The sequence below is a fragment of the Paroedura picta genome, chromosome 3 (genome assembly GCF_049243985.1).
Source record: "Paroedura picta isolate Pp20150507F chromosome 3, Ppicta_v3.0, whole genome shotgun sequence".
Lineage (NCBI taxonomy): Eukaryota > Metazoa > Chordata > Lepidosauria > Squamata > Gekkonidae > Paroedura > Paroedura picta.
In genome coordinates this window covers 86,474,581-86,498,978 of record NC_135371.1, presented here as the reverse complement: position 1 = coordinate 86,498,978, position 24,398 = coordinate 86,474,581, and the positions used below count along the sequence as shown (strand labels likewise).

The 24,398-nt window shown below is 43.6% G+C and overlaps 1 protein-coding gene across 13 annotated transcripts in view; it reads right to left on the bottom strand.

The window, feature by feature from the left end:
- The window catches only part of COL23A1 (collagen type XXIII alpha 1 chain), a 587,226-nt gene that overhangs the window by 87,775 nt on the left and 475,053 nt on the right, over window positions 1–24,398 (bottom strand). For all 13 annotated transcript variants that reach the window (XM_077326687.1, XM_077326689.1, XM_077326681.1 and 10 more), the window contains 3 exons: window positions 11,970–11,996; window positions 6,947–6,973; window positions 4,714–4,740 (listed from right to left, as the gene is read on the bottom strand). In XM_077326687.1, the coding sequence (XP_077182802.1) occupies window positions 4,714–4,740; window positions 6,947–6,973; window positions 11,970–11,996 (81 nt within the window). The remainder of the gene's footprint in view (window positions 1–4,713; window positions 4,741–6,946; window positions 6,974–11,969; window positions 11,997–24,398) is intronic.

The window sequence follows — 24,398 nt, the reverse complement described above, 5'->3', positions numbered from 1 at the left end:
ATGCCTCACAGCCAAATTCCAGTTGACTAACATTTTGGCGCCTTTCAAGGGCGGTGAGTGACCTAACTACACTAAATAATTGGGCTAGGCGAGAGCTTGCAGATGCGAATTCTGTGGCAAAAAATGTTGCCACTTTCACCGCCATCTCATACGCCCTTATAAGCGTGCGATAAGATGTTCTTGTAGCTTCGTCATGAGTCTTCCTCCACACTCGCTCTAGTTGTCTCACCTCCCTTTTCCTCTCACGGAGTCGAGGGCAGAGAGGACGTTTAGGAGCAATTTCATCTATAGCGGCCATTAGGTGGGACTGCCAGTCCTCCACCATGGCCGCCAGTGAGTCACCAGGAGGCACTGGGTCCCTCAGAGGATTCCGGAAGCCAATTGGATCCATAAGTCTCCGTGGGTGGGCTAAAATACGCCCACCGCCCAACTGGGGAGGGGGTGGGATCTTGAGTCGAGCCCACAGAGCATAATGGTCTGACCACGGCACAGCCAAAGCTGCATCCAGATCCATCTCTATCAAGGCTGCACTCCTAAAAATACTTACCTTGAATAAGCCCCAATGAATAAACTGGGACTGACCTCTGAATAAACATACACAGGAAAAGTCTTTTAGAAAGTGGTTGGTGAGGGATAGAGCTGTGCATCTCTTCACATCCTACTTCTACCAGCGTTGTCAACAAAGAGGACATTTTTTTTCATAGCTAGAATATTGTTCTAAGCAAATGTGCTAACACAATCAGGTTAATTGCTTCCTTTACCTTAACATTGAAAATATTTATATTCTACTGGTCCAAAGGACTGGGATAAGGGATCAGTCACAGTAGGGCAACATATATTGCTGACTTTTGGAAATACATGAGTATCAGCTACATTATAGTGCCAGTTAAACAAAAGGAACCCAACAGAAATATTACATTCATTTTAATTTCACTTTGTAAATAGCTAAGAAGAAACTAATTACTGTTAGATTTTATATCCATATTGCACATTTTTCCTATTACTTGTATTTTTTATTACGTATACTACAGCAACTGTCAAAAATCATGTATAGTATATTTATTATGCAGCTGATCTCATTTTTTATCCTTTTTTGGGAGAGACATCATTTTTCAAACTCAGTAAAAACTATATCAGGTACAAGATAAATGCTAACACTTGACAGAGTTCCATAAACTTTTCTCCACAGAAAACCATTCACTGTAAATGATGAATGTTTCAACCCAGAATTCTGTCTCATAAAAAGTCTTATCCAATTTCAGCATAAAAACAAATTCCATGTTCAGAGGCAGCATGTCTTCAAATACAGTTGCTAGGGTGAAACTATGGGATGAGGGAGGGAATGGCTTTTGCATTCACGCCCAGCTTGTAAGGTTTTCCAGAAATATTTGGCTTGCCACAGTTGGATAAAAGATGTTCCACAAAATGAACTCTTGGCATGATCAAGCAAGGCTCTTTTATACCCCACATTTATGTTTAAAACGTAGACCTCTTTTTACCCTTCACATTTGCCTCCTTGGCAATTCATGAACTCAAACTTTTTGCAATTCTCACACTGGGACTTGTGTGCCAGTAGGCTGGTCAAACGTATGATGTATCTGATACAACTGTGATTGTTTTGGTTTAAAATCGGGAGGAAATCTGGGGAAATTTATAAAATTGCCATATTGAGGGGGGAAATATATCGTTTCAGTGCTTTTCTGTCAGAGGTTACACAGGCCAAATCAACCCCTGAAATAATAAAGTTCTGCAGAAGTTAGTATAGTTCATAGGTAAATTATACAGGGATATTCTGTCAGAAAACTGAATCATTTAGAAAAATTGTTCTTTTTTGATTCATTAACAGCCTCTAATCATTCTTCCATTATTGTCACCAGAGAATGAAATCTACAATAACACATCCTTCCATGTAAAGCCATGGGATACTTTTAGGAAATAAACTGTACTATGAGGCCAAAGAAAAGACACTGCCCAAGTAAGGGAAATAATAATTCAGGACAGATGGTGTCAAAGGAAAGAATGTCCCAGAAATTGGGAGAACAGAAGGACTGGGAAGCCAAAGCAATGTCCTAAACATCTAGAAACATTTTATTTTGTACTTGTATGTGTGAGAGAGAATCAAACTGTTAGCACCATAATCTGATTACTTCACAGTCCTGCTGAGAGGCCAGAATTAGGCTTTCCCTAGGGATACAAAACACTGAGGCATGAATGTATTTTATAACATGAACACTTCTAAATGCAGGTTGCTTTTATGTGTAACTGGTAACATCTGGGAACTGCTTGCAAATGTTTTCCTTTTTGTTAAAACATATGACAGTTTTTGAGTAAATTGCCTTAGAATAGTTTATGTTTAATGTATGGCTATGGTGCTGCCAAGACACAATGCTAGATCTTGCACCAACAGCTACTAAACAACTTTTTGCTAGTGTTTTTCCAGGTATAAACTTGTTTCATGATTTTATATTGATCAGATTTTCTTCATAAATTAGCACAAGGTTGTCTATAATGACCAAGGCATGAAGATGCTTCTAGTATACAATTCTTTGAATGATAAAGTAAAAGGATACTGGAATGCAATCTGAGCAACAGAATGTAATAATTATATCTTTTCTGTTAAACACAATGAATCTGGGCCCAATTTCTTCTGTATTAATTTCTGCATGCGGGCTACCATATTATTGAGAAATTCAGAAACATGCAAAATTCCAGCTATTTCACTTGGTATCTATTAAGTTTATGATATATACAGAATTCTTAACATAGCCTTATCACAAAATACAAACTTTGAAAATAATTTTTAATTCCCCCCCCCCCTTTTTTTTTTTTTGCAAATGAAGGTTTGAAACTAGGGTTGCCAGCTCTCGGTTGGAAAATACCTGGGAGTTTGGGGAAGAGGACAACTTCAATGGCATACAATACCATAAGGTCCACCTTCCAAATGTCTCCAAATGAACTGATCTCTGTCATCTGGAGATCAGCTGTAATAGCTGGAGATCTCCACACACCACCTGGAGGGCTGACAACCATATTTGAAACTTACTTTAAAATGAAATCCAAGATTCTTATAGTTCTAAATTGGCAGTCTGCTAGCTAACTTTGCTCAGTCACATTCCCACACACTAGGGTTTGTTAAAGACTGTAAAGAACAGACCTGTTATAATGGAGGCTTATTTATCAGCCTACTTCTGATCTGTAACTTCACGGCTGTTAAGATGCTTAAAAAAATCAAAATAATTGCCAAAACACCTCAGTTATGATTATTTTTTTTATATCAGGAAATATATTTCTCTCAGTGCTCAGTTTCTCATACAAGCATACACAAGACACTTAATAAAACTGATTACAAATCTGGGCATGGGAAGGAGGTGGGAAGGAAAAGAATTATTCTTTGCCTACAAACAAAAGTGTATCTTTTTCAGTTCAATGAAAGCATATGTTCTCATGAGGGCACACATATTGTTTGTACTGGATTCTGTCCCACTCCGTAAAATTAAGCTCAATGAGAACGAGTCACTGGAAGTAAGATATCCATATGCTAGACTGTAACTACTTTAACAAAGCTTGATTAAATTCTGACTTTTATAGTCAAATGAGGCAATCCTATGGATATAGATCAAGAAAAGATGAAACAAGTGCGCAATCACTTTTGGGGTTATTTCATGTTCTTTCTCTTCCTTTTAACATTTCATCCAGCTGATGATTGTTTCAGTTTAGGCTGGGATTTTCAAATACACACTAAATATTTAAGACACTGTATTTTCATCTCATGATGATGATTACTTACAGCACTACAGGCTCTTCTTTGCAGTTTTATAAATCCCTCTAAAAGGCAGGCCCTGCCTCCCACCAAGTGTGATCAAACAATAGAGAGTAGCCAGAGGTCAATATGGATTAATTCAACTTCACAGGGGGATGAGATGGGGGATTGTTAAATAACAGATTTTTTTTTCTACTGACAATATTTTTACAATATAAGCCTGAAGGAAAGCGTGACAATGATCAAGTTATAAACTACATATTTTAACTTTATCTGCTTCTATACTACATACCAGTAGCTATGAAGCTATGGCACATGTGCCAGAAGTGGCATTAAGAGCCTTCTCTGTGGACATACGCACCATCAACCCAGCACAGAGCTCACTGAGTCAGCCTGCACAAGGTCCAGCTTCCCGATGCCTAGAGGAGGGGGAGGGCTCTTCCCACATGCCCCCTGGCCCGGGAAGTGATTGGCTGGCTCGGATCGGTCAGTTGGGCTGGTGTCTGCAAGCATCAGCGGGAGCAGGAAGGCTGTGCCGAACGGAGCCTGAGGACAGCAGAGTCGGGCCAGACTCTGCTGGAGAAGCTACACACCACTGCATGCATGCACGCCTGGCCTTGCCACCTCCCCTCAATGGAGCAAAGGCAAAGAAGGAAGAAAGGGAAGGGAAAGGTGTGGGAAAAAGGGAGGGGGACAAGACCTAAAACTAAATGGCCGAACAACAAAGGGATGAATTGAGGGGATAGAGATGGTTAAAGTGTCATAGAAGAAGGGCAATATTCAGGTAGAATTGCCATGTTGGCACTTTGTGATAAATAAGTGGGTTTTGGGTTGCAGTTTAGGCACTTGGTCTCTAAAAGGTTCACCATCACTGCTATATACCATAGTATAAATACTATATCACAGTCAAATCTCAGACTTCAGAAATGTTCTTAAGTATTAATAGTGCTTACCCGTGGGCCAATGTCCCCTTGATCACCCTATAAAACATAAAAAGAAACATTTCCTTTTGTTACTGTCCATATATCATTTCTAGTATCTCTTGGATGGGGAAAAATCTATCCATTACAGATTTTTTTAATAGGGAAAAATGAATTAATATACTGTTCTATCATCTGTTTTACTCTCAAAGATACCTGTGAGGTAATGTGAGGCAGAGAACCCCTGATTTCTCCCATTGGGTTAATGTGCCTGATAAAGGACTCATTCCATCTTGCAGGTGTTATTAATTAGGCTTCTTGGCCTACAGGCCTCTTATCATCTTCAAGGCCAGAGTAAGGAATGAGATAATTGGCTCATCATGAGAACCTGTGAGCCACAGGATGGGAATGGGTCAGGAGCGATGAGGCAATTTTCTGGAGGGTTCCAGCAAGAACCCATCCTGATTGGCTAATTATCATTACCTGACCTCAGTAAGTCAGAAAATTATGTGGGCTAAGAACTGCAAAAACCAGACTAGCTTGGATTCTGATAAATACCCCGACTATGATCTGCTTATTTGAAAATGGACAACAGTGCAGAGAATGCTTGAGCTAAGGCCTTCAATTTCATGACTTCAAGATTGTGGCATCTAATACAACTCCCAAATATGTTAATTAAGATAGTTTTTCTTGTTTTCTTTGTTGCATGATTTTAGAATTGTGTGTTGCAAATAGATAAACTTGTATTTTGAGAATTATTCTAATCATGATGATGTTAGCCATTCAGTCCAAATCTTGGTGATCCTATGGCACAACTACCACTACGATTTTTGATCTTGCACCGCTTTTTCATTTTGCTAATATCTAACTACCGTATTCTTTGTCAGCCTGGTTTCCTTTTTCCACTGACCAATCCTAGCATAATTGCTTTCTCTACTGAGCTGGATTGCATAATGTGGCCAAATTAAGTGAGCCGGAGTTTAGTGATTTTGCCTACCAGTGATAGATCAGGCTTTATGTGCTGTGGTATTTTCTTTTTCATGACTTTTGCTGTCCATGGAACCTTCTCCAACACCAGAGTTCAAATGAATCAATGCTTCTATTGTCCAATTTTTTCATCATCCAACTTTCACAACCATAAGTGGCTATTGGAAAGATGACAGATCTAAGTACATTCAGTAGTCAGGCTTATGTCCTCACTTTTCCATGTTCAGTTCAAGCTTGTTGTTGCTGAGCGACCCAGAGTAATTCGACAGTTTTTTCCATACTGCAATCACCAGTCCCATCAATTTCACTATTTTGAACCAGTCAGTGTCACCAAATGGTGTCTGTATAGTGGCTTCTTGGTTTGCATAGAGTGACTGCATCAGTTTGATAAAGTGCATGAGCACCCCAGATTTTGCAGGGCTTCCCACAATTTGTTGTGATCTAATAAACTTTACATATATTTTAACAAAGACTGGTTTTCTTGTGCATACCAGCTCTAGAAACCTATGTTATTCAGGTTTGGATTCCTGGACAAGTTAGGCCAAGAACAAGGGATTGGCTCAGAGTAATCCCATGAGACTTGTGGCTGCGCAGAATTTGAATTCTGGTTTCCTCAGTTCAAGCCCCAAATTCTACTAAACCACAATGAGTCTATATCCTTTACATATAGACAAAACCTCTTTTTCTCTCACACACACAGACTCACAGCTCCTTAAGCTAGAATCAGAACAGTCTCTTAGTCTTCACATGCTTCCTGTACATTTTACACATTGTTCCAAGTGAAATAATAATTCTTTGAGGTGGAATCAGAATAGTTTATTTACAACAAAGAAGGTGTGTATGTGTGTGTAAAACACTGTGGAAATGTAGTATAAGGACATAAAACATTGTAATATTCTCTGGAACAAAAAGCACTGCAAACCAGTAATTTGCAAATTTGCAAACTGTGATTCAAGAACAATAAAGTAGGGGCAAATGTTATACCACACTATGTGGTATTCACTGACTACACTGAGAAGTTGAGGTGGGAGGGGTCCCAAATAAAAGCAGTCTTTGAGAGGACTTTTTTTCGTTGTCTCTTTCTGGAGAAGGGTTTTCCTCTTGATTTTGTTCACCATTGTATTGTTGGCCCTGATTTAGAAACCTTTTGGAAATCCAAGACAAGATGGCACAAAAGCCACATAGAAGACAATATGAAGGAAGAATGTGACTTCCCCTGCAAGAATATCTATTAACAAAACTCATAAGGAATTTAAAGGCAGTTTTCTGATAATCTTACCTTATCCCCTTTTGGTCCTGGAGGCCCCTGAAGAATTTAACAAGAAAACAATAAACTCACAGTTCATTAACCTATCGTTTTGGCCACAACTTCCTCTCTAGTGTTAATCAAAACAAAATTTCACTATTATTAGTTATAATAATTACAAAAATGGGGTGTTTTGAAATTATTGTAAACAATATGAAAAGAAAACAAATTCCCCATCTAAACAGCTTATATTGAAACATCCCCATGATTTCCTTTCATTTTGTTCTGGTTTCTTTCTTTATGATAGTTTCTTCCTCTCAGCTGTCTGGATGTGGGGGTCTTACAGGCAGAAAAACTAGGCTTAAGTCTGTGCTGCCAGCAACATGTCATTGTTACTTCTGGTGCATACTGGAAGTCATATCATCATTTTGCCTGTGACACAAGGACACTGGTATTTGAGCAAACACATTATGCCTTCTACCACAGAGGTTTTCCCAAATATTAGAGCTCCCTGCATCATTAGCAGTGTGATGATGTCAGCTCAGGTGCTTGCTAGAAGTAATGCTGTTGGCTATGCAGGTCTAGGCCTAGTTTTCCTGCCTGTCTCCCAGCCCACCCCTTGCTGATTACCTGGCAACCCTATGCAGCCAGCATTTTCCTAACAAGGACATAGTAGTAGAAGAAGAAGAACAGTTGGTTCTTATATGCCGTTTTTCTCTACCTAAAGGAGGCTCAAAGTGACTTACAATCACCTTCCTTTTCCTCTCCTCACAACAGACACCCTGTGAGGTAGGTAAAGCTGAGAGAGCCCTGATATTACTGCTCGGTCAGAACAGCTTTATCAGTGCCATGGCGAGCCCAAGGTCACCCAGCTGGCTGCATGTGGGGGAGCGCAGAATCGAACCCGGCATGCCAGATTAGAAGTCCACACTCCTAACCACTATATCAAGAGAGTACAATGTTCCTCAGGGAGAGGGGAGGGAATGCTTTGGGTGTGACTGCAAGATGGAGCCACTTGGAATGTGAACTTGTATGAAGCATTCTAATCCTAAAGGATATGGGGAAGGGGCTTTACTACCCTCTCTCCTCCCAATGCCTGCCGTGCCAAATTTCTCCTTGCAGTTTGCACTCTCCTACTTGCCTGCTACTCTTATTCCTCCCCCCCCCAAGCAACTCTACCTTAAAGTCCTCATCCTCCTGCTTCCTGTCAGCCCAGATGCCTGGTTCCACCAAATGCCCTGGCCTTATCAGTCAACCTTTTTTCTGTACTGCTGTTCTTCAAGTTAAGTGGCTGCAATGCTGTTTGTGTCACTGGAATTTTTCTCTTAATTCTATCTTTCTGAAAGTTGACTGTGTGGGTATCCTTGGGAAATAGTACAACATCCTTGAGTTTGCTCCAAATTTGGATGGACAACCATGAAAGTACAGACATGAGAAAAGTGTGTGTGTGTATGTTCCATTCAAACGTATGGGAAATAATAACAAAATAGTATTATGAAAGAAAAAAAAGAAACAGTTCACTAAAAAGGTTCCTTTTTGAATTAATAACAAGAAACAAAAACTCTCATGTGCAAATCTACTATAAACTTAGCATCTGTTATCATTTACTACTACCTCAGTGAGCAGTAGAAGTGCCAACTCCAAGTTGGGAAATTCCTGGAGATTTGGGAATGAAACCTAAAGAGGATGGGTTTTTTGAAGGGAAGTGACGTCAGTGAGGTATGATGTTGCAGAAATTACTCTCCAAATAAGGCATTTTCTCAGAGGAAACTTATATTTGCGGACTGGAGAATGGATGTAATTTCAGGTCCCACCTGGAGTTTGACAACTCTAGGTAGTTTAACTAGGTTATAATTAGATTCAAGTGGGTAGTCATTTTGGTCTGAATCAACAGAACAAAGTCTGAGTCCAGTGGTACCTGTAAGACCAATTTTTTAAAGTCTAAGTATAACATTTTATGTGTACATTCCGGGTGGGGTGGGGGTGAGGTGGGGGGTGGATTTAAAACAAAACTCACTTCCATAGAATTCAGTTTGCTGAAGTGTTGTCTGTGAAACATTTCTTCCTACAGTAATTGAAGGAGTTAGGAGATGGAAATGGATTCACTATGGCAACATGCTGAAAATCTCCAATTCTTGACTTTTTAAATTACCCAAATGGAGACTTTGGTATATATTACCACAGTTCTATCTCCTGCGCAAAACAAGTCCAGAAGACTTGCTTTTCATTATACAAAACACTGAAAATATAAGCAGAACTAGAATCAAAGCCCATTTTATATAGCAATAAAATGGGCGCTAGAGGGGCTCTCTCTCCCACCCCCCGGCGACTCGTCAAAGGTTGTGTGTGGGCGGGGACGGAGCCTGAACATGGGCATGGGCCGAGGTGGTGGCGCAGTGGGGCTGGGGCGGTCTAGTGGGATGGCACTGACCTTGGCGAGGAAACCTGCGTCGTGAAGGACACGAGGAGGGGATGGGGTGGCCATTTTGTGCTGCGCGGCTTTGCTGCGGCGCAATGGAGAGGCCGAGCAGTGATCTATGGAGGCGCGGCTTGGCGCGGAGCAGCTTGGCGGAGATGTCGTCGTGTCGGTGGCCATCTCAGAGCTTGGTGGCTGGTTGCGGGGGTGGTGATGAAGAGCGGGGAGGCCAGTGTCAGCGTGGAAGCATCGATGGCAGTCCCTGGGCGTGGCAGCGGCTCCGAAGGGCGGGTAGAGGGCTGCGGACGGCGGAAGTGGGGATTATGCTAGCTGGGGGCCGCAGCTGCGGCGAAGGTCTGAGGAAGGGCGGCGAGCATGGTGGCTGTTCTCCACGGCTGTGGCGACGATAAGCAAGAGGGCCGCAAGGGGGAGAAGCGGGCCGTTGGGGAAGGGCAGTTGCTTGCTGCAGGGGAAGGAATTTTCCCTGAGGTGAGCGGCGTGGGGCGAGCCTCTTCCCTGGCGGCCATCCGGGCAGGATGGCGGCTCGGGAGGAGTGAAGTTTGTGGCGCGGCGTTCAGGAGATGGGCCAAGTGTCCAATCACGCGCCTCCCAATTGGACACTTGGCCCTGGAGTGCCACTCGGAGGAGCGAATCAGGAGCCGCTTTGCGGCTCCTGATTCGCTCCTCCGAGTTTTTATCCCGGACAGAGCCCGCCCTAACTCCTCCCCAACAGCCCTTACTCTTTTATTTAATCCGCTCCGCAGGAGCAGATTAAAGATGTCTGTTTATATACTACGTACACATTGTCTGAAAAATCCTACTTTGATCTGTAGGCCCTATCCATCGTGCCCTCAACAGTTTTCCTAATACCTGGAGTGGCTTGTCATTCTTCCTGCTCAGCTGCCACCATCTGGCTTTTGTAGGAATTGTCCACGTGGAAGGCCAGGGCTCTCAGCTTAACTTTAAGGTTCTAAGACCTTGATTTTGTGTTTCCTGCTTTCCAGCATCTGGAACAACTTACTGTTTTGTGCCCTACTAGGACCGTTTACTCACTGGAGGTTTCAAGCTGGGCTGCAGGCTATAGTTTTAGTCATGGCAGGTTGGCCCACCTCTTCCTGCACCCACACGGGGGAGCATTTGGCCTGGTGCACCTCATCCATCCCCAATTTGTGCTCCTGCACAGAAGCTGGGGCAGTGAAGTTCCCAGTGAGTAAACGGTCTTTGGTCACCATTAGCCAACTGACTGCCCTTCACATTACTCCAGGCACTTTTTAAATAGTGTGACCAAGTTGGTCGAGGTCTATGTAGTACACAGAACCATTATCGGTATCAAAAAATTATGAAACATTTAGTAAAAAGAAAATGTTCACTAGCGTACTCTTAGCACAGCATCAGACTAAGCAAGGGATTTAAAAAAGGGTTAAAGGGACAGTCAAGTTGTTGTAGTGGTTAGGAGTGCAGACTTCTAATCTGGCAAGCTGGGTTTGATTCCATGCTTCTCCACATGCAACCAGCTGGGTGGGCATGCCACAGAGCTCATAACGCTGTTCTGACCAAGCTGTGATATCAGGGCCCTCTCAGCCTCATCTAACTCACAGGGTGTTTGTTGCAGGGAGAAGGAAGGGAAGGGATTGTATGCCGCTTTGAGACTCCTTTTGGTAGAGAAAAGTGGCATATAAGAACCAGCTCTTCCTCTTCTAAAACACAATTTCTGCATCCCTCACTACATGCCCTAGCAGATGTTAACTATAAGGCAGGCTCCTTAGCTTAGAAAGTTACCAGATGTTGAGTTTCCATTACCATAAAGTCTCTTTCAGGTTTGTAGATTAGCACATGGCAAAGACCTCAGTTAAATGTTGTGTTTGCCTTGGTGGAATTAGCACAAAAGAGCCTCCTCTTTACTCCCACTGACCAAGTCAGGCCAGGTCAAAGAAGCTTTTCCTGAAGTCTCTAGGAGTTGCTTCCAGAAGTCTTTCTAGTACTTAATTTCACCAGTCCCCTCCTTTGGTGATGGAGGGAAGCTTGACCATTTCATTGTCTGATACTAAACCTATTAGCATTCCTAAAAGGGTAGCTGAGGTGAAGCTGTGAAGCAATTCAACTGACTTCCCCCTTCCCGCCTATTCTCTCAGAATTAAAAATGTATTTCTTCACAATCTATGAACAACTTCCAGTTGAAATGATTTCTACACAATTTTTTTTTTTTGCAACTGGCATTAAAATATTTCAAACAGTTTTCTTTTCTGAGCATGGAAAGAAATGCCATTTGAAAACAGCACAGATACCCAAGGGACCTAGTGCTTGAATAAATAGGATACCTGTTTATTACTTTACTATTTCATTTATTACTTCACAATGTCAACATGTTTTTTAAATGAAGGGACTTTCACTTACACTAGTAGGGTTTCTGTGGGTACAGAGTTGTTTGCTTGCATGCTGTTAAATGTAAGATCAAGGGAGAACTTAACAGCAAGATTCTCAAGATACACGTAAACCACATTAATAGGTTCATATTGAAGTAACTTATTGGTGGAAATTACACAACTGCACAGCAACAACTTTTCATCATCATTTTCTGACAATCTCAATAAGTACACTTTTTAGTTGATCCATATTTTTGTTACTTAGAACATTACTTACTGGTTTGCCATCCAAACCAAGGGGGCCCTAAAACAAAAAAAGAGTAGATTAAAAAAGGATAATAACTTGGATCTCAATCAATCCTGACTTACCCTGAAGACCATTCCATATAATCATCAGTGGTGGTGATCCCCAGTGGCATTTTAGACTTTACACGACAGTCCTGAAAATCCTTTCCAAGCTCAATAGTACAATACCCCATCTTCAGGTGACAGGCAGGGGTAGAAAGAGACTTTTTGTAGGGGACAGTTGCCTCCATCTTTTTAAAAGCTTTCTTAGAAGATAACTTCAGAAGAGAAGTGTGGCAGGGAAATCATCACATAACATAAAAGCTGCATAACAGATCCACAGTTGGTGTTTGCAAAATCAACAAACAATTTAATGTTCCTCCATGAGGATTGAAATGCATAAGAATTCAGTAGACAGGGGAACAAAATTAAGGTGGCAGAGGATGGAGGAAGTTGCGTCATCTATTACTAATCAAATCACATTAGGTATTTGTGATGCTCCTGTAAATCCATCTCACACAATAATAAAACAGATGAATGAAGGAAACAGTTTATTGTAGTTCTGAATAATGGGGAAACACCATGTCTTCAAAAAAGAAGTAAAGCTAGAAAGTTGACATGAAGGCTGAGCACTTCAAATGGAAAAATGCACATTTATTGGACAAAAATCTGACTATGCAAGAAAACAAGCCAAATGTGTTTATATTGGATCTTATTTGGAAATTGGTTGTTTACTGAGCATACTCCTCCATCCACTTGTAATATTTCATTTTTTTAAAGTGTTTGACCTTGTTATGCAAAAAATTGATACTCTTCATTTGCATACTGCCCCATATAACATATACTAATTAATTTTTAAAAGATTAATTATCAACAGAGGTAAAATGCAAGGTTGCCATATTTCCCAGAAATCTGAACATTAACAGGAGTCAAGAAGATATGCATGGCACCTATGATTCACAACCAGCCTAGACTTTCAGCCTCCATTTTAAATTGAAATCTGGAATTTAAAAGTTACAGAAGAAACGGGAAAGTATGAAGTTCAGTTAGAATACATTAACATTGATCTCTCCTTACCACACTTTTCTTTGTTTTGACTAACCTTTAGTTATTCTTTAACGTTTACTTGTGAATGCTACAGTGCATTGAGGGGGCATTATTCTGCACAATTATCTTGGTTAAGACTATAAGGATCTACACAGTGACCTCCAGAAGAAGGGTATACCTGATACCACCCTATTTCTCTGCCGGCCATATGGACAACTGTGAAGGTTATTGTGGTGAACAGTTTCAGCTCCCTGTTCTTCAGCACCCCAGGGGGTGGTCACTGTATTTCCTATTTCTGATTCTTAAGGTATGAACTAGGAAGACTGGCTTCTGACTCATTTGTTAACTATGAACAGCAATTTTTAAAAGGCGTGTGCCCCAAAGGAATATGATCAGTTACTGCCAAATAAGAAATAATGTTATGATATAGAACAGCAGAGATATGATTATTAGCAAGGGTTATGGACTTACTTTCAATGTTGAATAGAATAGATGATTTTTACATCTATTTTCCAACGATGTGATTTTTATGATTCATGTACTATATGCTAGGCAGGATGGGTGATGTTTATGGAGGAAAGTTGCCCAGGCAATTGGATTTCAACACAAGTTATATGGGCAATGAGGGATAGATCTAAATCAATCAGAGAAGAGACACTATACTTGATATTAGCCAAAAGGTTGAGCAGCAATCAGAGAGATTTATTGGGGAAAAGGGGAGGAGGGAATTCTAGCACAAACTTGGAGGCTTCTCTGTATGTACTGTAATTGAGAACACTACAGTGAGACGCCTGTGTTGTTCAATATATATACTGTAAGTTGCCTTGAGCCTCCGGGGAGAGGTGATTAACAAATCTAATAAAGAATAATAATAATAATAACATATTTATAAATGATTTGGATGAGGGATTAGAGGGGGTACTTATTAAATTTGCAGATGATACTAAACTGGGAGGGGTAGCAAACACAACAGAAGACAGAATCAGAATACAGGATGATCTTGATAGGCTTGAGAGGTGGGCTAAACTAAATGAAATGAATTCAATAGGGACAAATGTAAAGTTCTGCATTTAGGTAGGAAAAAGCATATACACCAGTGGTTCTCAACCTTCCTAATGCCACGACCCTTTAATACAGTTCCTCATGTTGAGGTGACCCCCAACCATAAAAATATGCAAGTGTTATTTCATAGAAATAAAACCAAAACTAACCAATGGCGTGAGGATCCATTGTTCATGATTGTATATAAATTGTTTTTGTTCCGGGGTTTCTCAGTTCAGTTCTGTCTCTTGTCCCGCCAAGCTGCACCGCCACCTAGAGTGCCTGGCGGGAGACTGCACTGTGCTGGGGGCACTGCTGGAGCAACTGGCAGCCGAGCCTGGGCCCCTGTGGAAGGATCAGCAACGGTGGCAGTGCTCCCCCCCTGTGAAAGGGTCGTTCAACACCCAAAGGGGTTCTGACCCCAAGTTGAGAACCACTGATATACACCAATATAGGATGGGGGAGACTTGTCTTGGCACTAGCATGTGTGAAAAGGACCTAGGAGTTTTAGTAGACCATACATTGAACATGAGTCAGCAGTGTGACTCAGTGGCTAGAAAGGCAAATGGGATTTTGGTCTGTATCAAACAGAGTATCATGTAGAAATCACGGGAGGTGATGGTACCGCTTTACTCTGCTCTGGTTCAGCCTCACTTGGAGTACTGTGTTCAGTTTTAGGCACCACAGTTGAAGAGGGATGTAGACAAACTGGAGCATGTCCAGAGGAAGGCAACAAAGATGGTGAGGGGTTTGGAGACCAAGTCAAATGAAGAAAGGTTGGGGGAACTTAGCCTGGAGAGGAGACAACTGAGAGGGGATCTGATAACTATCTTCGTATTTAAAGGGCTGCCATGTAGAAGATGGAGCAGAGTTGTTCTCTCTTGTCCTGGAGGGATGGACCAGAACCAATGGGATGAAATTAATTTTAAAAAATTCCATCTAAACATCCGGAAGAACTTCCTGACAGTTAGACCGGTTTCTCAGTGGAACAGGCTTCCTCAGGAGGTGGTGGGTTCTCCATCTTTGGAAATTTTTAAACAGAGGCTGGATAGCCATCTGCCAGAGAGGCTGATTCTGTGAAGGTTCAAGGGGGGGGGGCAGGTTACAGTGGATTAGCAACAGGGTTGTGAGTGTCCTGCATAGTGCAGGAGGTTGGACTAGATTACCCAGGAGATCCCTTCCAACTCTATTATTCTGTGATTCGATTATTTAATGTTCTTTTATGTACTTGGGATGACTTGTTATTTCAGGGAAATAACTTTCCATAACTTTCTTGCTGGGGTTTTATGAACTAAATGCATTATACTGACAATCTGCTATCCTCTATCAAATTTCCTGATGTATTTCTTGACTTTAAAGAACATCCATAAGGTACTTCTGAATCAGAGCTAGGGTGCTGTGAGGTTGAGGGTATGCTACTTCCCCTGATTATTTTCTAGTGAAAAACTCTGCCACCCAATTCCTATTGTAGTGCTAGAGAAAAAGACAGGTAAAGTACCTTATATTTGCCTTCAGGGATTAACTGCAATTTTTCTGTCAAGAAAATGGTGCAGGTGAGAAAGTTATTTCCTCAGCCTAGTCCAAATCTGGGGTCCCCAAGCCTGCTCTTTAATATCTTTAAACCGCCCATGGCGCCATGGGCGCCACGGACTATATAATTCGTTAAGCCCCCTTGAGGTGGGCTTTGTCCGTGATGAGGAAGGGTCCGGATTGGACCCTTCCTCACGACAGACAATCGGAGGGACCAATCGGCAGGCGCGAAGCGCCTGCCGATTGGTCCCTCCGATTACCAGCTCCAGCAACTGCGAGCCGCGCGAAGCGCGGCTCGCAGTTCCCCCCGGCCTGACGCGGCGAGAGGTGCTCTGCGCCTCTCGCCGCGTCAGGCCGCCGACCCAGGGAGCCCCCGACAGTCGCGCGAAGCACGGCTGCCGGGGGTTCCCTGCCTGGCAAGCTGACGCGGCGAGAGGCGCGCAGCGCCTCTCGCCGCGTCAGCCCGCCGCCCGAGGGAGCCCCCGGCAGTAGCGCGAAGTGCGGCTGCCGGGGGTTCCCTGCCTGGCGGGCTGACGCGGCGAGAGGCGCGAAGCGCCTCTCGCTGCGTCAGCCTGCCGCCGCCGGAAGATCACCGCCGCCGGAAGATTGCCGACGACGACCAGCCTGCCGCTGCCGACCAGCCTGCCGCCGACCAGCCCACCGCCGCTGCAGCCGACGACGACTCAAGTAAGCACCTAGCGCCCGCTGCATTCCCCTGCAGCGGGCTTGCTTACTAGTTCAAATATATTGGGATACTTGATCAAGGATCTGAACATGTAGTTCAGCCCTGCAAAAGTCACTTTTGTGTCATTTCATATATTTGAATCAGCAAAAGAGAAAACTCTCTGCTCTTTCAATCTTACCTTGCTACTTTTTCTCAATACGTAGAAATATTTGAAATTGCTTTACATTTATCCAGATTTTGCTCCAGTTAATTGGAGCAAAATCTGGATCAATGTACAACAAATAGATATGTCACACCCCCGCTGCTGCCTCCCGACTCCCCGGGGTTGCCGGAGCAACCAGGGTCAACAGCCCAGCCAGATCTGAGGAATGAGCTGGACCCGGGGGAGGGATGTTCCTGGCAGCTGACAGAGAACAGACCTTCGCAGGAGGAGGGATCGAACACAGAGGACGTGGCTGTACATTTAAGACAGAGCCACAGGGTGGGGCTGGCAGAACGAAGAAGGAGTCAGAGATTCCAGGCGAACTGTCAGAGGCGATGGGGTTCAGCTGGACTCACGCCGGGAGAGGAGGGGTGAGTCATCATGCAGGTGCAGCTTGTTAGATGGGCTGCATTTAGGGAGACCGAAACAGATAGCTAGCGTGGAAGCAATTTATGCGACTACCCCCCTGGACCTGCTCTGCTATCGTGCCTTGCTGTGTAAACCTTGACCCTCTGGCTTCGGACCTGACGACGGATTTCGGTAAAGTGATTTGGCTTGGTGAACTCTCGGACTTTCTGGACTTTGACCTTCGGACTGTTTGACTACTCTTTGCCTGGCTCTACATTGTTCTTATCAGCTCCCGGTGACTTGGACTGTACCTTATCTCTGTCTGGGCTGGCCGCCCAGGCCTCACTGAGGCAGCTGCTACCGGGTGTGGCCAGCTAGGGCAGCATAAGATATTCTCTAGATTCTCCAGCATAGAAAGGTCCTTCCCTAAACCTGCTCCTTTAATTGGAGATGCTAGGGATTGAATTGAAAACCTTATTTATTTATTTATTTATTTATTTATTTATTTATTTATTTACTTACTTACTTACTTACTTACTGACTTACTTACTTATTAATTTACTAGTAATTAAGCCTGCTGTAATATTAATACAGCGGGTGCTAGCTGTTCTCAACCACCCTGTCAGTGGTAGCTGGGTGGCTGGGAAGGGCTCCCGCCGGCCACAGGCTGAAGCCGTTCCGAGGTAGGCGGGAGTGTGATCCCCGGCCCTTGGGAAGGGCTTTAGGCTGTGGTGGGGCGGAGAAAGGCCTTCCCAGAGGTTTGGACGCGCGCTCCCTGCCCCCTGAGAAGGACTGTAGGCTGGGGGGGGTAGGGCGGAGAAAGCCCTTCCCAGGGGCTGGGGAGAGCAACAGGTCCCCCGGTCCCTGGGAAGGGCTCAAGGCTGGGGGGGGGGTGGAGAAAGCCCTTGCCAGGGGCCGGGAGAGCGACCGCAGTTTCTGCAAGCCAGCGATTGTTCTCCCTGGTCCCTGGAAAGAGCTTAAGGCTGGGGGGGGGGGGGAGAAAGCCCTTCCCAGGGGCTGGGGAGAGTGACAGTAGTCATTCTCCCCAGTCCCTGGGAAGGGCTTAAGGGTGGGGAGGCGTCAGAAGCCTTTCCCCTGCAGCCCCCCAGCGGCAAAGACTTGCTCGGGGCCGGGGACGATGCTGGTAGGCTCTGCGAGCCGCCCAGTGCCATCTAGGGTTGTGCGATTCGGCCGCCGAAGCAGCCGTTCCATCCGGGCGCGGCCAGCGCCGTGCCGCGGGGGGGAGGGCGGTGCCGGCAGCGGAGTGACAGCGGGCGCAACCACGCAGGCGCGGAGTTCCGCGCCTGCGTGGTTGCGCCCGCTGTCACACTGCTGCCGGCACCGCCCTCCCCCCCCCGCGGCGCGGCGCTGGCCGCGCCCGGATGGAACGGCCGCTTCGGCGGCCGAATCGCACAACCCTAGTGCCATCCCCGGCCCCGCAGAAGGCTTTTTCTCCCCCCCCCCCACCGGCAAAGGCTTCTGCGGAGCAGGGAGGGCACTGGGCCGCTCGCAGAGCCGCCCAGCACCGTCCCTGACCCTGCAGAAGGCTTTTTCTTTCCCCCCGCACCGGGAAAGGCTTCTGCAGGGCCGGAGACTTTTTGCTCCCGCAGTTGGGGGAAGGGATGGGGAGCCACGGGCCTACCTCCCCTCTCAGCGGCCAGCAGAGAAATGGCCGCCATGAGGGGAAGGTTTGTCCTCGTGGGGGATGGAGTGGGTCGGGAGGTGCTTTGCGCCTCCCGATTGGTGTTTGCCAGGGAAACCTCCAATCATCAGCCAGTTTGGAGCTCGACTGACAGTCAAGGGGAAGGGGCCAATGGGCACCCTTCCTCATCCCGGACAGGGCCCGCCGTCAGGGCCCTTACTCTATTATTTAATCCGCTCCGCAGGAGCCATTAAAGATATCCCGCTACTCCCCAGTGAGCTCGTGGTGGGTAACATAGTCTTAAAAACCCAATAAAACTCCCCAATTAAAAGACTTTAAAAACTCAGAACATGGGGGACACAACCCTATTCCCACCTACGACCGAAGACGTAGAGAAAATGAAAAGACGATGATGTCCACAATAGGCCCTGGAGGCCCCCATTTTCTGCATATGAAAACATTTTCTACCACTGAAATGGAGCCTTTTCCCCAAAGCATATGAAATCCTTTCCTAAGTACCTGAAATAATTTGTGTATGATACAAGTTAATTTCCTGAATCACTATGTCCAGAAGACATATACCAGGCCAGCCCTTTCACTAGACAGCCCTCCTTCCTTCTCGGCCTCACTTGGAGTATTATGTTCAGTTTGGGGCACCACTGTTGAAGAGGGATATAGACAAACTGGAGCATGTCCAGAGGAGGGCAACAAAGATGATGAGGGGTGGGGAGCAGAAGAAGTTTTGGCTCAAGGAAAGCCCTCTTCCTCCTTCCCTCTACAGTGGCTTGTCTGACTATAGTGGACAGTGAGGGGGAAAGTGGGGGCAAGGAAGCAAATGGTAGCTTTTCACCATGGAAGTGTTCCTTATGGTGGAACAAGGATAAGGCAGGTGGACATAAACTTCTCTCCACACTCCAGTGGAGTACTATATTCCCAACTCCCTACTGAGGGGTGTGTGTGGCAGACTGCGTGACCTAGACTGGGGCATCCCAAATTCTTCAGCTTGCCCTGGATACATATTGCTTCTATCATGTCCTGAGCCAGCAACATATCTTTAACAGTGCTTTGCTGTTAAAATAACAGCTTAAGGTGTGGGTGGGTGGAGACTGGGCGTGGTGATTGGGCCCTGCCTCAGACATTGGTCCAAAGTCTGACAGGGCCCATCCACCCAGCCTGGCCATGGACAATCTGGTGGCATTGTTGCTAGTTTGCCCCTGGCCGGTGACAGCACCACAGGTAAGTCCGGGGCCAGGAGCTGGGTCTAGGCCATGGTGCCATTTTAAAGTGCCAGGGAAGGCTGGGGGGGGGGGAGGAAGGCCTCCCCAAGGACCGACCTAGAGTTGCAACTATTTTAAATAGACAGGGAAGGCCGGGGGGGGGGGGGGAGGAGGGAGGCCTCCCTCCTCAACCCCCCCAGCCTTCCCTGTCATTTTAAAATGGCACAATTTTAGATCCTTGGGGAGGTCTCCTTCCTCCCCCCTCCAGCTTTCCCTGTCAATTTAAAATATTTGTGACTCTAGGTAGGTCCTTCGGGAGACTGGGGGGGGGGCTTTCTTTCTTTCTTTCTTTCTTTCTTTCTTTCTTTCTTTCTTTCTTTCTTTCTTTCTTTCTTTCTTTCTTTCTTTCTTTCTTTCTTTCTTTCTTTCTTTCCTTTCTTTCTTTCTGTCTGTCTGTCTGTCTGTCTGTCTGTCTTTCTGCCTGCTTGTCTGTTTTTCTCTGCCTTTCTGTCTGCCTCTCTGTCTGTCTTACTGTCTTTCTCTTTCTGTCTCTCTTTCTGCCCGTCATTCTCTATTTCTGTCTGTCTTTCTTTCTTACTTTATATCTGCCTCTTTCTTTCTGTCTTATTCTATTTCTGTCTGTCTGTCTGTCTATCTTTCTGTCACTCTTTCTCTCTGTCTTTCTGTCATTCTGTCTGACATTCTTTCTCTCTGTCTTTCTGTCATTCTTTCTCTCTGTCCGTTTTTCTGGCTGCCTTTCTGTCTGTCTTTATGTCTTTCTGCTAGCACCTGTTGTATTTACAGCTACAACTGGCTTTAAATCTACTTTTCCTATATTTAAAAAAAAAGATCCAGGTTAAGGAAACACTCTGAGAAGTTCAAAGCTAGCTCACTCCAGTGTATCTTTTAACTGGCCATAATAAAGTTATTGTGCTACTGTTGCAATTTGTATTCTTTCCTGTACTGTCCTCATTCTGAAAACTGGAATGGGACCCTTAGTCCCACCATCACTCATATTACCTTGTTAGTACTTTTCCTAATATTCTGAACTATTTACCTTTGACATCACATTGTTATATTATAAAATGGGTATTGAAAGGCCTTTCCTGCTCCTTAAGTGAGAGTGAGATTTGGTCTCTCGAAGACAACTGAGAGAAGTTATCACAGAAAGATGAAGGAGAGAATAATTCTATAATGCTTTCTGTGCATTTTTAAATGGTCAGTGAGGAAGCTTTTCTGTGGCTTCTTCCTTCATATCTTTATTTCCTTGGCTGATACACAGATAAAACCCTTCTACAGATTTTCATATAAATAATTTGTTACCCAGATTTCTGGGACTCTGATATGGCAACCTGATACAACAGCAAAGTTAAAGGTGTTTTTTTACAAGTATGATGAAATAAACACTGACATTATGACATATGACACATTTTAAAAGAGTCTCATAGGTAGTAACAAAATTATTGATTTGGAAGGAGGAAAAAGATGGTAGCAAGTGGCAGCCCGCTGACATCTACAGCATCAAGAGAAATAGCAGCAAAAGCAGGAGAAGCGCATGCTTAGTCAGATCTCCTCTACTGCTTAGAACTATTCCCAAACTGTGTGTGTGGTTTTTTTTTTAAGTAAAAGCATTTGAAAAGAGAACAGTGTCCACCTACAAAGAGCCACTAAATAAAAGAGAATATTCTAAACAGATTAAAAAACAAACCATATGACCTATCCTCTACAAGCAGGAAAACTAGCAGCTTTGTGAGTTAGGTGACAGGAAAAAATAAGAATGGTTGCAAAACTGTTTGTACTGGCCACCTATTTGCACGATGAAATAACAAACCAACACAGCCTTCATAGAAGATGCCCTGAATAGAGACATGATTTGCTGCATTGTATTGTTTTTCAAATGGCTTCTGGAATGTCTTTAATTATAACTAATTTCCACAAAGTACTTTTGGTAATTTCGTAGCAATATGCAAAACTGTCCTGCATCCAGAAAAGGGCTCATTCTCTTGCATGCAGTAAAACTATATTTTGCATAGTTGTAATTAAGCCATAACCATTTATGGATATTTATAGGATGACGACATGAACCTCAAGTATTGTTACAAGAAATGTGATCCTATACATGCTCATTTGAAACAGCGTTCAAATAGTCAGTGGGACATACTCCTAAATACACATATGTTTTACTGGATTGAAAATATATTCATTTAAATATAAATGCCAAGGCAAGTTTTTTGTATAAATAATGTAATTTATTATTTATTTGGGATGTTTATGTAGTATATCCACTACACAGATGATACTAATGTAGCATATCCACTATTGTATGCCAATAAAGGTGGTCTGACTCTGTAGCATGTCTACTTATGTGCATTCACCTCTCAGCACCCCAGGGAATAACTATTTTAAAAAACCTTGTATAGAACTGTCATAAAATATCAAAATAAAGTTTCAATCATCTGTTGGTGACAGCCCATGATTGGATCCTGAGTGAATGACTGCATATGGGCAGCAAAAAATGGAAGGGGTGGGCAGTAGAAATAATTCCACCACTGAGTACATAGGCAAACATTTGGGTCCATTCCACACAACCACCTATGTAGCCAAAAGTAAGCGCTATTGTAAAGAGCTAGAATTAATAGCGGCAGGTCTTGATAATGCACACAGCCGTTCCTACCGCAAAAAGGGCTTTCCCACCAACGCTGTTTTTGTTACCCACAAGTTTCCAGTCTCGCCGGAATTGCAACAAAGGAGGCGATATTTTTCCACGCTTCTCCCCACCCCCGGCTGTCAATCAAACAGAACAGCCAATTAAATGTTGTGTTCATGCTCCCGAAAGGCCTTTTCCCTTTAAAAACTGTTTTTTAAAAACCCGAAAACACCAGTAGCAATGAATATTTGTTCATTCAATGTCTCAAGACCTTTTCCGCTGGCATAGGAGCTGGCATTTAATCGTTTACACACTCTTCAAGTAAAAAAAAAAAAATCCCCCCGGGTGCAATTTCTGGCTGAAATTACAGGCAGTGTCGAACAGGGGGCTGTATTGTGCTCAGAAACTTTAAAGACAATTGCAGAAGGGAGCTTTGTTTTACTGTTAATCACATCTGAATTGCTTGTGGAGGGACTTCAACCAGAGAAGCCTTGCTTATTCATTGCTTTCAAGGGTTTAAGGGGGAAAAAATGGTGATCATGTCTTCGGAAGCTAGGAGGCGAGAGGGACATTCTTTCTACTGCTATTTTGAGAACACACATGTCTTTTTCGGATGTGTTGCAGGCAGTTCTCAGGAGTGAAGCCTTTTTTTTTAGGGGGAATCCACTTTTGACGATTCCCCGAAAAGTGCTACATCGTTAAAAAAATAGCATTACACAATGGTAAGACTTCAGCTATATTAACGCTGTGCGGAATGGACCTTGGCAATTGCTTCACCAATTTCCCATACTGCCATGCTGTATGGTAAAATTGAATGAGGAGAAATCATTCTTAAACAGAACAATATTGGGTGAGAGGTCTTATTCACTGCCATCATTCCTTCAAGGATGAGTTGAGATGAAACACCAATTGGGTCCCTCTATACAGATACACCCCCCCCAAAATATATATATTGAAGGCAGTAATGTATGTTGATAAATCAATTGGTATGATCAATGTTAAAGGTTTTAATGGTTTTAAGCTTTCATGTATTAATTTAATGTTAATTTATAGATAAATTGTACCACATAGCTATGTAGGTGATTTTTAAATGATGGAAGCCGCCCTGAACCAGCCTGTGGGAGGGGCGGGGTATAAATCCCTAAACAAACAAGTTCAGGCTCTCCTTGTTGTTTCAGACCCATATCATCCATCTGCAAGGCAGATGGAGGCAGATCTTGCACTGAGTCTCCAGAGACATGAAGGTTCAGCGATCTCATGATCAGATTTAGGAGAGCAGCTAGTGTTTGGAATTTTGGTAGCCTGTCTCTTCTGGTTAATTTAGCTCACATGTTAACCACTTAAAAGCTTATTTTGTAGAGATGCATTACGAAACATGTAGCTAAGACTTGTTTCTTAGTCACTTTACTGGGCTTATGCCCAGTGTATGGTCACAAGCACTGTGTGGAGGCCCTTTAATTCCTTGACATTGGAATCTGTGGCCCAAAGTCACAACAAACATGGGCACTTAACCATTTTTAAAAACATAGGATGCACATCATGAAATTGCTTCATGAAGTTTTTGACTTGTACTTCAAATCACTACTTTCTATTAGCTTTTTATCCCATCCTTCATCCAGAAAGCAAAAGGCAGCACTCCTGGTTGCATCCCTCCTCCTATTTTACTCTCACAATGGTGCCCTGGGAAAAGTAAAGCTGAGATACCCAGTATCCACAATCCATACACATATACTTTGGATACCTCATTACAGAGATTTTCTAACAGAGAAGAAAAGTACAATTTGCAGGTCTCTAGAATATACTAACTTTAAAATAATGATTCTTGTATAATATCATTAAAAACAGGGCTATAAGTCACACTCTGTAACTATTTTTTGCACATGGAAGATCATAAACATTTGAATCCAAACAGCAAGCTGAACCTATTTTTAAAAAATGGGACACATATTGAATAAAAACCATACAACATATTGGGATTTATAACTTGCTTAGAAGGTCTTAAAAGTAGGGAATGGCAAGTAATATCTTCACAGGCACATAAAGACAGGCATGGTGTCAGTCC